We start from the raw sequence: 14486 nt of genomic DNA, 5'->3' as shown, positions 1-14486 counted from the left end.
AGAACACTCGTTATGAATGCATGTCTGCAAGATATTACTCTTGAGGGTTGCATGAGCATCACATCAAACAACCAATTACAAGATTAATTCGTTTGGGGCTAGCAGTTAAAAGCCCATTCAGGCTCTCTATTATATGAGGTAAATACTATTAAAAAATCAAAACGCATAAAGTGAAAGTGAATGTGTACTACTTTTCAACATTATAACAAAATGGTAACTGTGACCATTCTTAAGCTTATCCCCTCGAGTAACCAGTTTGTAAAACTATTAGGGCTGTAAGGACACATCCCTATCGATGGCTTGCAGTTGTTGAGTCTCCGAAAGCAATTAATCGATGGTAGAAACGAAAAACCATCTATGCATTGATAGTATGTATGACTATCCATAATTTAGTAATTGACTTTATTTTTATTAAATATTTATGTTATTTTGTAATTTTTTATTGTTTAGTTGCAGACTTGCAGCTTCATTGAGTTTATGTTATAACTGTTTACTTCATCTGGGTTTCAAGTTTCTTGTCAGCTATTAAAAGACTGAAACTATTTCAACTTGATTTTTTTTTCACATAAACTATACATTCATTTGGGAAATGACTTCAAATGAGACAATTCAAGGAGAGAAAAACTATTGCAATAGTATGGCAATAGTTGGTCACAATAGTGTGTTGCAATAGACTATCACTATCGCAATAGTTGTTTCCCCCTCAATAGTCACCCCTAATAACTATGCTTTGAACAGCTTTTCAGTTGTAATTATAATCTAAGGTTAATTATCCTGGAAAGTTTGATAATGACTCAGGTTGAAGAAGAAAACAGCCTGCGCAGTTGGTTGTTTAATATTGTAAAAACGTTTTGATATTTTACTCACTTTAGACCATTACAACACAAAAATACACACACAGTTCTAAGCAAACACATCTCCTTTCACATAACACAACTAATGTGGACATCTAAACCTTGTGAAGGGGGGATTTCTCTGTTCATCATTTTTAAATTTATTGTTACAATTACACGATAAGTAAGTGGTCTTACAAAGGATATGAATTATTAATATATGAACACTGCCCGCAAAACACATACTGAAAATGGAAAGAGATAATAGACAACTGCTGTACAATGCAGCCTTTGTTTGCCTTTGTCAAACAACTTCAGAATTTCCAGTATGGAGACATGGATATATTTAATAAATTCTCTGAAATTAAATAGGAAAAATCTGTTCCCTTACCCAATAACATCCAACTCAATCACATTCACACAAGTCTATTCATCTAAACGTTCAAGAGAGCAAGAGCAGATACCTCAACCATAGTTTTCGTATGATGTAAACCTAATTATAAATAATGAACATCAAATCAAACAAAAACTTATTCAATTTAGCATAACCAGAGAGAAAGAAATTTTGGGCAGGGGAGTTTATGCTAATTGACACTTTTCTGACTTCACCGACTATCCATGGATAAACAAACACCTAATAAGCCACTGACTGCTGCTAGTCTCTATCCCAACTTGAAAAGAAACATGTCACATCATCCCTTCACTCCCAAGTTTCTCTGACAAGTTACAGGCGGTAGTTTGTGCAACATCACAATAAACTAGGTAAGTGACTATATATCACATAGGATATAAACGCAATATACACCAGCACTTATTTACATATTTACAGACACCATGAAGAGTATACAACACATAAAATCCATCTAGAGCATATAGCATAAACTGTTATACAAAACACATACATACCATTCTTTCACACATAATAGCTTTCTGAGACATTAACCCTTGCTTCTTACATATTGTGTTTGTGCACACCAGTAACACCGTATTTGCTGTAATAAGTACACTGGACATTTAAAATATTGACAAAATTGGGAGATCAAGCTGGAGCAAACCAACTTAGATCAGACATATATTTATAATAATACATGATGTAGTTACAAGGCAGATAATACCCCTCAGCACTGGTGCCTTCTGAAAAAAGAAAATATGGACAATTGAATCAATTTTCAGTGTTATTAGGTTATGGGGGGCTCTTACAAAGAATCCTAACAGGATTGTCTAGAATTCGGTCAGGAAGCACTTAAGGCACTTGATACAGCAAATATGGTGTAAACAAATACTGGGGTTATTTATGTAATTTGTCACTAATGATAACCAATTATTTGACTGTGTTGACTGTACAAAATGTCATGTTATCTCATGCTAAGTTTTTCAGTATAATTATCACATGATGAAACTAAATAACTCAATGCTAACTAAAAGCAGTATTAATGTTTGTCAAAGTTTCCTCAGGATACAAGCCTCACTCTGTCCTGATGCAACTTATAATCAACTCAAACATTCCATAAAGCATTGGGCATTGATAAAAGGGAGAATGAATAAACCCAATACTTTCACTATCTGATAGCCTTGGTGTTATATCTGACCTAATTAGTAAAATATTGTTAATATTGTTTAAAGGGCCACTGATCCAGAGCGATTAATGTTTCTAGCCAACATTCTAATTACGAAACCAAGCTGCAGGCTGGTCACTACCTGCTCCCTCGACCGTGACGGACACGGGACTGGGCTACTGTCCACCTTGGCAGAATTTCTTCAACCTAATCAGTGGGGCATTAGGAAGGGTGGATGTCCATCAGATGCCGTTATTTGAAAATATCCCCGGTAGTTCTTATCTGATTGTAATAAAGTATCCCAGCAGTGTAGGCTTTTTCAGATTTTCATATACTTGGATGGTATATTGACTGATCCTATTTCTGTGTTTTCTACCTCGATATTTAATCATGTAAAAATATGATGTCTATTACCTATGCTATGATATCAAAAACACACATTTGATATATTTGAATCCATAAACAGACCCACTTTGCCATTGCTAAAAAAAATCTAAAATTTTACTTAGGTACATAGGTATATACAGTTTTTAACTAAGTACACAGCAAATGTTTATATATATTTCGTATGTAACATTGAAGTTCCCTTTGTATCCTCAAAACAGTGTCGGCCCAAAAGGGTGTTTTTCAGGCAATACAGCGATTACTACTCTCTTGCTGTAACCCTTGTTTGGTGGTAAACCTACACTTATTTGTCATCATTCACCTGATGGTCAGTTAATGAATTTATAACAGGCATAATTAGTGATAATACCACTCGGATACCATTGATTGATTGCTCATTATTGGCTAACTAAATTACTTTTTTAAAGAATGGAGGACATCATGCAATTAGTTGCCAGGTGTGATATCTTGGGTGACCAATGGGACTACACACCAATGTTAAAAACTTGAAACGATAGATCATGTTTTCGCATATTAGACTGTTAAAAGACACATGACATGGAACAGGATTCTTTGTCAGCTGCAGATGAATGGCATCTCATTCCTTTATCTGGATATTGATGGATTCATTCCCCGAACAAGGTAATAGCCTGATATTGTTGCTATAACTTTAGTCTGTTTTAATTTTAATATTTGCATTTTGTTTTTATTTATTTGTTATGGCATTCAACAGAATCGGGTTTTTTTTTTGTGAAATATGATTCACGTTGGCAAGCTAAAAGATGTCTAGATATTACAGTCATGTTATAACAAAAATATAAAGAAGTACATTGACTTCGTTATTTCAGTCCTAACTTTTATTACCACAGGCAGATGGTTAAACTTAAAATGTTTTCATTTGTTATAAAAATAATGCCATTTAATACAACATTCAGATTGACTAGTATTGAACCCAAGCTCACTACTCTCCCCAAGACTCCCCATGTACTTTGTTAGCTTTACTTTCAAAACAATGCTATTATATCAGGCTTCTCACCAAATTCACGGTCAAACTATTTCTTAAATCAAATTCTACATCCATTTATGTTAACATTTTTATAAAGTCAACATTACTATGAAATCAAAATTTTACATCAAAATCAGCATTTTTCATCAAAGTGAATATTTTTTTTATAAGAAACCAAATTATTCATCAAAGTCTACATAATCTAACAAAAAATCAACATAAGATGGAAATATTATAGAGTAAAAAACATTTCATCTTTGTTGATCAGTCTATACTTATACATGTACTATCAATTACGCATGAGGGTGGTGCAGCAGAGGTAACGAACCAGTCATGAATTCTGGGATATCATCCGGGTACTCACGGGAGAAAAACAATAACAAAAGCAACAACCAGTCCTCGGAAATTGCTCTGGATCAGTACCCCTTTAAGGCTGGCTGTGGTTAAAGTCTCATCATAAGCAACAAGTAACATTTGACAAGAAAACCCCACACTAATACAGTACATTTGCACATTGATAATTCAGGATTAAATTAAACAGTATTTAGCTTCCTAAAAACATCTTCTAGCTGGTCAAATAATGTGCCTTACATTTTCAGCATACATTAAAAAACACTAATATATAAGAAACAGACATACTTAACCCATTCACAATAAAACTTGATAATATTCGTAAAAATATTTAAGAGCTTAACTGGACAACAAATCCGCACATAAAACAATTTCGATAAAGCTCAGTTCAGCTATGTACATAACATGAAGACCATGCAGTATTACAAACATACGCTGCAGATATTACGAACAACATTCAGCCGCATTCTGTCAATATTATGAACAAACATATACAATCAAACAATGATATGGTAAACGCTTGAAGTGAACAGCCTGTTGACTGAAACAACATATTATGGAAACCTATACAAAATGAGAAAAATGCATTGGATCCCAAAATTTGATTTGCTATTAAAAGTAGTTAAGTCCTCATGATTATACAAATAATTGTTTCACATCATACATTATAAATCACTAATTTCAATTAATATTCTCACCAAACCAAAAGGTCATAAATTATTATTTATTCATGGCTTGGTGTCATACAAAGGGTGAGGTGAGGTGAAATTGGGTTTAACATCGTGCTCATACAAAGGGAATCAGCCTGAATTACCAATATGGCCACCTGCTTCTTCCACTGGGTATCAAAACACTCTGACCTAACTCAGACAATAAACTTGATATGGAAAAGACAGGATTTGAAAACAAACAAAACAAATATCTTTCATTAGATCACCTAAAATAAACTATTGGGTTTTTTTCTTTGAGAGAATATGAGATAGCATTACTCGTGAGATTCATCAGCTTAAATGTAAGGAATTCACAAATTACACAAACATATTCAGTTGCCATTTATTCTGTCAGGCCATTCAGAAAATTAGTTAGTAATCTCATTGATGACTACAAACCCTAATAAATGAATGCTTTATATTCTGAAACAAATTCAAAGATCAACAAATCGCCTATGCTAAATGCCCATGTATAGTGCTTGCACCAAGAACCTAACGGAGCTAGTTTTCAGTTTCCCTCAAGCTAAGTGAAGTACTAATTTCCTAACAAGTATTTCTAATACATTTAAGTTATCCCGAGTACCTCAAATTAAACACACTTTAACACTGTTATAAGTGAAATATTATGATATCCAGAAACTATTTGTATTGACAAAACCAACTGATAGGTAATATCAATTTCTCATCTCTTTGCTATGCTTAAAGGTAACTCATGATTGACTGTGTGATTAAATGTTACACAAAAATATGAATAGCTCACAACATGACCATTCATGTATTACATATACTGGCACCATGAGAAACAGATTTATCTCACAAACGATTGTTCGTGTACAAATCATAAATACAGAACAACAAATAATAATGTCGAGTGGAACATCAAACATGGCACAAGTAATCTAGATGCTATGGCATGGTTGATAATATTTCTTTGGTGTGAACCTGTGTATTTCAAGTTTCTTGTGTGACACAAGTATTAACATATATTTTTCAAATGTTGCTGTCTCCACTCAGCACCTTGTTTCTTAACTCCTCTTTAGTGATATTTTGTTGAAACTGATAACAAAACAACCCACAGAAACTGTACTCGTCACATTTTTATATAATCACAGGTATTCTGCTAATCACAGGTATTTTGCCCCTATGTTACAAATAATCTGTTTTACAACTCTCAATGCTGGAATACTTAGCAAACAAATCTGCATGAATATTGATTCTAAATGAGTGAGTGAGTATGGTTTTACGTCGCTTTTAGCAATATTCCAGCAATATCACTGCAGGGGACACCAGAAATGGTTGATTTTAAATAAAGTGACAAAACATACAGAACCCTACCAGCTAACTTTGTTTTTCTTTGTTTATTGTTCAATGCCACACTCAGCAATATTCCAGCTATATGGTGGCGGTCTGTAAATAATCGAGTCTGGACCAGACAACCCAGTGATCAACAGCATGAGCATCGATTTACACTGTTGGGATGCGATGACATGTTGTCAACTAGTCAGCGAGCCTGACCATCTGAAGCTAACTTTGCAGTTAGAGATGGAGCAATGGAAACACCCTTAGTTCAAACATCTATGAACCTACTACATCTTTAGAATGGTTAAAAGGCCATGACATATCCTTTCAATATTTCTGTGATTTTTGTAAATCTCGAAAAGTCTCGTAAATTTACCACCTTTGTTTGCCGTGCTCACAAAGATCAGTTATAAACTAATATAGAAGCTGGTTTGGACCTGAATATGCCAAATACAGTACCTCGAGTGAGTGAGTTGCGTTTTATGCTGCTTTTAGCAATATTCTAGCAATACCATGGCAGGGGACACCAGAAATGGGCTTCACACATTGTACTCATGGGGGAATCAAACCTGGGCCTTCATCGTGACGAGCGAATGCTTTAACCACTGGGCTACCCCACCCCAGTACCTCAAGTCACTTGATGCGACACAGTTCATATCAGGAGGAACAAAGTCTAACAAGGGCCTCATGTAAACAAGGTTTAACTCCGGGTGGTAAGTTGTCTCCCTTTATCAGAACACATTACTTGACCACGTCCATCGCTAATCCTCCTCTGGAGTAAGCAGGGTCTCGCATTCCATGTTCTCAACACCCAAGTGATATCATATTTGACAACATGAGCAATCAAAGACACACTGTACTCATCAGCTGAATCAAAACGGGGTCGGTAGTGTGACCAAACCATCCATTTGTTCTTCAGTGAATGAATCCGCTAATCTTAATGATCCCCAGACCGTGAAATCATGTTGTGTTTTCTCAAATTATACAACAATTGTAGAATGTCATTTACTGATAATAATGGAAATTAAGCTATACTCCTTAGCTGCCATACCTCCATGTACCACTTATAAATAATGAATCAAGTTTGACATTTTGGCCTTTGTGGTTAACTTGTACTTATTCAAAACCTCTCATATTACTCTAATGTTGTGACCCCAAACATGCTCATCACAAAGCTTTAACTACTTGCTCCCCATAAGTGACTACGGTGAGTGGAAGTGTAGTTTGCTCTACAAGCAATACCGCAACAATGAGCACTGGATCTCACGAATGGACTTCACAAACCTGCATGTGGGGAATCGTACTGGGTACGCTGCTGCAAGGTGAACCTGAGACCCATTAGGGTAACCATCTTCTACTCAGAGAAGCAGAAATATTCTCTGAGGTTTGTGCATACAGTAATTATCAATCCACATATAAATGTACAGCTAAACCCTGATAAGATCTGAAGAGGCAGGAAAACTCTACTCCTCCTATTCCATATACAACAAAAGCACGTATTTCCTTCCTGACACTACTCACTACATGATACGAAAAAGTCACAATATTCATGCCTAGGTCATCTGTAACACGCCTCTGCTTTGTAGCTGAGCATGTTCTTTGTACTTAGTTCATCAACAAATCATAATGCAAACTGATTTGATGCGTACTGATAACATAGGCTCTTAAAACAATTTTACAATGTATAATACATGAAAGGAATATACATTCTTCTAATATCCCACTGCATTGTCTTTTCACCGGACTGGTCATCTGTACTACATTCTCCACTCTTGCCGTTACACACACACATTAAAGACTCGATCACACTGTAGAGAAAGTTCTCATTGGCTCGGCGTCTTTGCAGTCCAAAAGTCAATCGGTTACCATGGTAACATCAGATTCACACTTTCATGTCTTCTTGGGCAGCGAGACTTGCCAGTGTCTTTCTGATCCTGAGTGCTGTCAGTCTAGCAGCAGCATTGGGGTACCAGCACTCCTTCATCAGTTTAGCCATTACATGCAGGGCCTAAAATACAAGAAAATTGTAGTCAGTTTGGTTGGTTGGTTTCTTGTTTAACATCGCACTCAGCAATAGGGGTGGGTATTGCAGAGAATTTTCATATTATATATTGCGATGCGGAAGCATATATTGCGATATGTATTGCAATATATTGCAAGAATTATTTTTTTAACAAAAACTATTTATAATCGAGTTAATGCTTGATTATAAAGCAAAAACACCACAAAATCACTATGATTGATTAACCTTTAATAAAACTTTTAATCATGACAAAATAAAAATGTAAGTAACATTTGGCACTAATGAAACAGGGAAAAGAACAATTAAAAAACGGAAATATCCGAAGATTTCGAGTGTTACGAAGTTTTCCGAATGCATGTCAAAATACCAGTTTTCCATCAGCGTATCGCAATGCGTATCGTTTTCATGTCTGAACCGGTAAATACCGGTAAACCGGTTATATTACGCAGCCCTACTCAGCAATAATCCAGCTATATGGCAGGAGTCTGTACATAATCGAGTCTGGACCAGACAATCCAGTGAACAACAGCATGAGCATTGATCTAGGCAATGGGATACGATATGTGTAAACCAAGTCAGTGAGCCTGACCACATGATCCTGTGGGTCATCTTTTACGACAATCATAGGTTGCTGAAGACCAATTCTAACCCGGATCTTCACGGGTATGTAGTCTGTACAAAATTAGAAAATAAGGGAGGATAATACTTAAACCTAAACCATGAATGTTTGAGCAGGTTATTAAAACTGATAACTATACCATGTATATCAAAGTGGGAATATCAATCATAGACAAGTAAAGTGGAATTTGTCAGTTGCTTTTATAATACTGCTCCATCAAGTGGGGGGGCGGTGGGGTAGCCTAGTGGTGAAAGCGTCCGCTCGTCATGCTGAAGACCTGGGTTCGATTCCCCACATGGGTACAATGTGTTAAGTCCATTTCTGGTGTCCCCTGCTGTGATATTGCAAAAGGCAGCGTAAAACCCAACTCACTCAACTCACTCACTCACTCACTCACTCCATGAAGTGGGCATAAGCAGTACCTAAATGTTAGGGATGCCAAAGAGGGACTGTGAACTAGTGCAGTCCAACTGTCCAATTCAGGTATTCCTCAATTGCTAAACTGATAATAGATCTTTGTAGAATAACTTTGCTCATTGGCTTCTGTGAATAAGATTTTAAAACGCATACACGTCACAGTCCATTCAATAAAATGGTCATGTTGTATTACACACAGCAGGAATTGGCCAAGGCCTGTCCAATCCTTGCACATATTGGATGTAATATATGCACGTCATAAAATTTGGAATTGCTGACAAAGTTGGTTCTGAATGTCTTGGATTTGCTTTGACTGCAAATTAGCTCTAGTTTAGTCTGTCTATAGGGGTAAGACTTTACAATGTGCCTACCTCAAACGTCTGCCACCGATTAGGAATGGCCGGCCTATGCTTCTCGATACAAACTACCTTCTTCATGTCATCAAGGGAGGGGTCTGGTGGAACTAGGTCATAGTAAGGCATCTGATACTCCTCAAAAATGCCTGAAACATATATTAAGAAAAGATTACATATCAATATCTTGAAATTCCTACTGAATGATGCAACATAAGTACCAAATACACTGTTGAGCAATGAGTGAAATACTGGGATGGAAATGAATATGAATGAAAAACAAGGATAATGATCTTTGGAGGGGTTCACAAGAAACCCCAGCGCGATCAAATCTGCAGAATCCCACAGAAAATTCTCATCCCTGGAGATACAAGCTGTTACTGAAACTGACACAGGGCTTTGGAACTGTTTGGGGGACCATAAATATTGAAAGGTCTGATTTGAAAACAGAAGTCGATAAGGAGCCCGTCTGCCATCTTTGTATCCAAAGACTCAACCAAATAACAAACACAAATCTTCTAGAACCATGAGGATACAATGTTCATAAGCATACCTCCGATCATGCATCTGCGGGCAATCTCCCACAACACCAAGCCAAATGAGTACACGTCTGCCCTCTTGAAGGATTCAAAATGGTTCATGTTGATGGACTCATCCAGAGCCTCTGGTGCCATGTAACGTTTCGTCCCAACTCGGTTGTTGGGAGCAATGTCGACTTGGTCTGTCTTGGAGTCATGGCGTACTGCCAGACCTGCAATATATCATTTGTCACGACTGTTAGGTCAAGTCAATAGTAGCTGAAACAGGACAAAAATCACTACATTGTTGGCCGTTAGTTTCTTGGGACCTTGCCTAGTCTGGAATCAGTGGAATAATAGATGGTTGGTTGGTTGGTTGTTTAACACTGCACTCAGCAACAGTCCAGCTATATGGCAGCGGTCTGTAAATAATCAAGTCTATAACAGAGATCCAGTGATTAACAGCATGAGCATCAATCCACACAAATAGGATAGAATGATACATGTCAACCAAGTCAGCGAGGCTGACCACCCAATCCTGTTCGTGGCCTTTTATGACAAACATGGGTTGCCGAAGACCAATTCTAACCCGGATCTTCACGGGTTGGGTAAAGATGGTTCAGAGGAATCAGTTGAGTGTCTTGTGGTGTACTGCATGTATGTGTCTATGTGTGAGTGTATGTCTGTCAGTGTGTTTGTGTGTCGAGCACCAGAGAATTTCTATACTGCAACGTCCACCTGGTCAAATATTACATTGGTGGTAGTGGTTAAAGCATTTGTGTGTCACGCCGAAGACCAGGGTTCGATTCCCCACATGGGTACACTGTGTGAAGCCCATTTCTGATGTCCCCTACCGTGATATTGCTGGAATATTGCTAAAAGTGGCTTAAAACTAAACTCACTCACTCACTTTAATATAAAAATTTTATGATAAAATTAATATTTTATACTTATCCTGACTCATGCATATTTATTCAGGAATGAGAAAGCAAATAAGCATGTGTCAGGATAAGGAAAAATATTACATATATATCACATTTGTTATAATCTCACCATAGATCGACCACTGCATAATCAGACAACCAATAAATGATTTATTTTGACCTGTGGAAACCCAAGTAACGACTCACCTAAATCAGCTATACAGCAGCCATTTGCTTTGACTAGAATATTTTTGCTCTTCAGATCTCTGTGGGCAATAGCTGGTTTACCTGTAGAAAAACACCCAGTGTTACAAGGGAATTAAGAGTCATTAAACAGCATGTATTATAACTATACAAAATGATGAGGAAGAGATGGTAACTAAAATTATTATGTCTATCATGATAAAAAAAAATTCCATACTTGCCATTCTTGATAATAATTACGTAAAATCATGCTCATAAATATTATTTAGATGTTCAAGTGTCAGAATATTAATAAAACCTGTGAAGTTAGTGTGAGTGTTATCAAAACAGAGACATAGTATGAGGGCTGGAAGTACAGGAAGTACCAGATTCATCCACTTCGATTTAGAGTTATCGGCCCCTATTACCTCTAAACAAACATGGCGGCTACTACTTCCAACTTGTTTTTACTTCATATCAACTATACACTCATATGGGAAATGTCTTCAATTGAGACAATTCAAACAATTCAAGGAGTAACAAGAAGACAAAGTCATCAATATCCCCCGCAATGGCAAAATACTCTTCATGAATATGTCTACAACTTATGATTATGTCAAATGTTTTGATGTGTATATAGGAAAGTGGAAGGAGAGTATTGAAAGAGTATTTAAAAGTTCTGCTCCAGAAAGGAGCACTACCACCAATTTCAGTCTAAGTCAAACTTGTTGCCATGGAAACGCCAAAAATATTTATTCAGAATTCCAAAATTACCAAAAAGCACCAGTACACCACTAGACCAATCTATGTGCCAAGTTTGGTGAAGAAATAGTGAATGGTTTTAGAGATCTGCTCCAGAAAGGAGCACTTCCACCAATTTCAGTCAAAGTCAAACTTGTTGCCATGGAAACGTCAAAAATATTTAATTCAGAATACCAAAACTTCCGAAAGGCACCAGTACACCACCAGACCAATCTGTGTGCTAAGTTTGGTGAAGAAATAGTGAAAGGTTTTAAAGTTCTGCTCCGGAAAAGACAAATGTGCACGGACGGATGCGCGCATGCACGGACGGAGTCCATTTTAATACCCCCTGCAAAACACATTGAGGGGGATAAAAAACTATTGCAATAGTATGTTGCGTCCCCCTAGGTGCATTATGAGGCAGAAAAACACTCATAATGCTCAGATAATAGATCTCAGTTCACTTGGATGTACATATTATCCATGTAATGATGGTACATTATGCCAATGTCAGTTGGCCAATGTGCCAAATGTCAATTTAGGTCCTTGATGACTTCTAGTTTGGAATTTCTGTATACAAACCCCTTCAATATGCAATTTCTAACATAAATGAGACAGGACCAGTACCCCTGTCATATACAATTGAAACACTCGAGGAAGGCATATGTCATTTGATAGACAGAAAACACCTGCATGTATCGCACCAACTCTGATCTTGGTCAAAGAAACTATTCAATATTTTCTTGCTGGAGCATCCTACATCTAAGCATTCATACTTAATCTTGATGACACTACAACTGAAAGAACACTCCCTTCACCTTAAGGGGCTGTGGGTAGCCTAGTGGTTAAAGCTATTTAAGCAAGTGCACACCAAGACCTCGGTTCGATTCCCACATGGGTACACTGTGTGAAGCCCATTTCTGATGTCCCCTACCGTGATATTGCTGGAATATTGCTAAAAGTGGCTTAAAACTAAACTCACTCACTCACTTTAATATAAAAATTTTATGATAAAATTAATATTTTTATATTTATCCTGACTCATGCTTATTTTTCAGGAATGAGAAAGCAAATAAGCATGTGTCAGGATAAGGAAAAATATTACATATATATCACATTTGTTATAATCTCACCATAGATCGACCACTGCATAATCAGACAACCAATAAATGATTTATTTTGACCTGTGGAAACCCAAGTAACAACTCACCTAAATCAGCTATACAGCAGCCATTTGCTTTGACTAGAATATTTTTGCTCTTCAGATCTCTGTGGGCAATAGCTGGTTTACCTGTAGAAAAACACCCCGTGTTACAAGGGAATTAAGAGTCATTAAACAGCATGTATTATAACTATACAAAATAATGAGGAAGAGATGGTAACTAAAATTATTATGTCTATCATGATAAACAAAATTTCCATACTTGCCATTCTTGATAATAATTACGTAAAATCATACTCATAAATATTATTTAGATGTTCAAGTGTCAGAATATTAACAAAACCTGTGAAGTTAGTGTGAGTGTTATGAAACAGAGACATAGTATGAGGGCTGGAAGTGCATCAAACTAATGCATGCCCATCCACTTCGATTTAGGAGTACCAGATTCATCCCTATTACCTCTAAACAAACATGGCGCTACTTCCAACTTGTTTTTACTTCATATCAACTATACACTCATATGGGAAATGTCTTCAATTGAGACAATTCAAACAATTCAAGGAGTAACAAGAAGACAAAGTCATCAATATCCCCCGCAATGGCAAAATACTCTTCATGAATATGTCTACAACTTATGATTATGTCAAATGTTTTGATGTGTATATAGGAAAGTGGAAGGAGAGTATTGAAAGAGTATTTAAAAGTTCTGCTCCAGAAAGGAGCACTACCACCAATTTCAGTCTAAGTCAAACTTGTTGCCATGGAAACGCCAAAAATATTTATTCAGAATTCCAAAATTACCAAAAAGCACCAGTACACCACTAGACCAATCTATGTGCCAAGTTTGGTGAAGAAATAGTGAATGGTTTTAGAGTTCTGCTCCAGAAAGGAGCACTACCACCAATTTCAGTCTAAGTCAAACTTGTTGCCATGGAAACGTAAAAAATATTTAATTCAGAATACCAAAACTTCCGAAAGGCACCAGTACACCACCAGACCAATCTGTGTGCTAAGTTTGGTGAAGAAATAGTGAAAGGTTTTAAAGTTCTGCTCCGGAAAAGACAAATGTGCACGGACGGATGCGCGCATGCACGGAACGGAGTCCATTTTAATACCCCCTGCAAAACACGTTGAGGGGGATAAAAAACTATTGCAATAGTATGTTGCGTCCCCCTAGGTGCATTATGAGGCAGAAAAACACTCATAATGCTCAGATAATAGATCTCAGTTCACTTGGATGTACATATTATCCATGTAATGATGGTACATTATGCCAATGTCAGTTGGCCAATGTGCCAAATGTCAATTTAGGTCCTTGATGACTTCTAGTTTGGAATTTCTGTATACAAACCCCTTCAATATGCAATTTCTAACATAAATGAGACAGGACCAGTACCCCTGTCATATA

General features: G+C 36.7%; 1 protein-coding gene across 1 annotated transcript in view; it reads right to left on the bottom strand.

The window, feature by feature from the left end:
* Positions 1–4740: 4740 nt before the first annotated feature.
* The window catches only part of LOC124256316 (TGF-beta receptor type-1-like), a 43903-nt gene continuing 34157 nt past the window's right edge, over positions 4741–14486 (bottom strand). Inside the window, exons 7-10 of the mRNA XM_046690293.1 lie at positions 13127–13207; positions 10105–10302; positions 9570–9700; positions 4741–8147 (exon numbers count right to left, since the gene is read on the bottom strand). Coding sequence (XP_046546249.1) covers positions 8022–8147; positions 9570–9700; positions 10105–10302; positions 13127–13207 — 536 coding nt within the window. The 3' untranslated portion in view covers positions 4741–8021. The remainder of the gene's footprint in view (positions 8148–9569; positions 9701–10104; positions 10303–13126; positions 13208–14486) is intronic.

Source organism: Haliotis rubra, unplaced genomic scaffold (assembly GCF_003918875.1).
Source record: "Haliotis rubra isolate DU_JTF1 unplaced genomic scaffold, ASM391887v1 Scf624, whole genome shotgun sequence".
Lineage (NCBI taxonomy): Eukaryota > Metazoa > Mollusca > Gastropoda > Lepetellida > Haliotidae > Haliotis > Haliotis rubra.
Note: the sequence above shows the minus strand (reverse complement) of the source record. Positions and strands in the feature narration are given on the sequence as shown.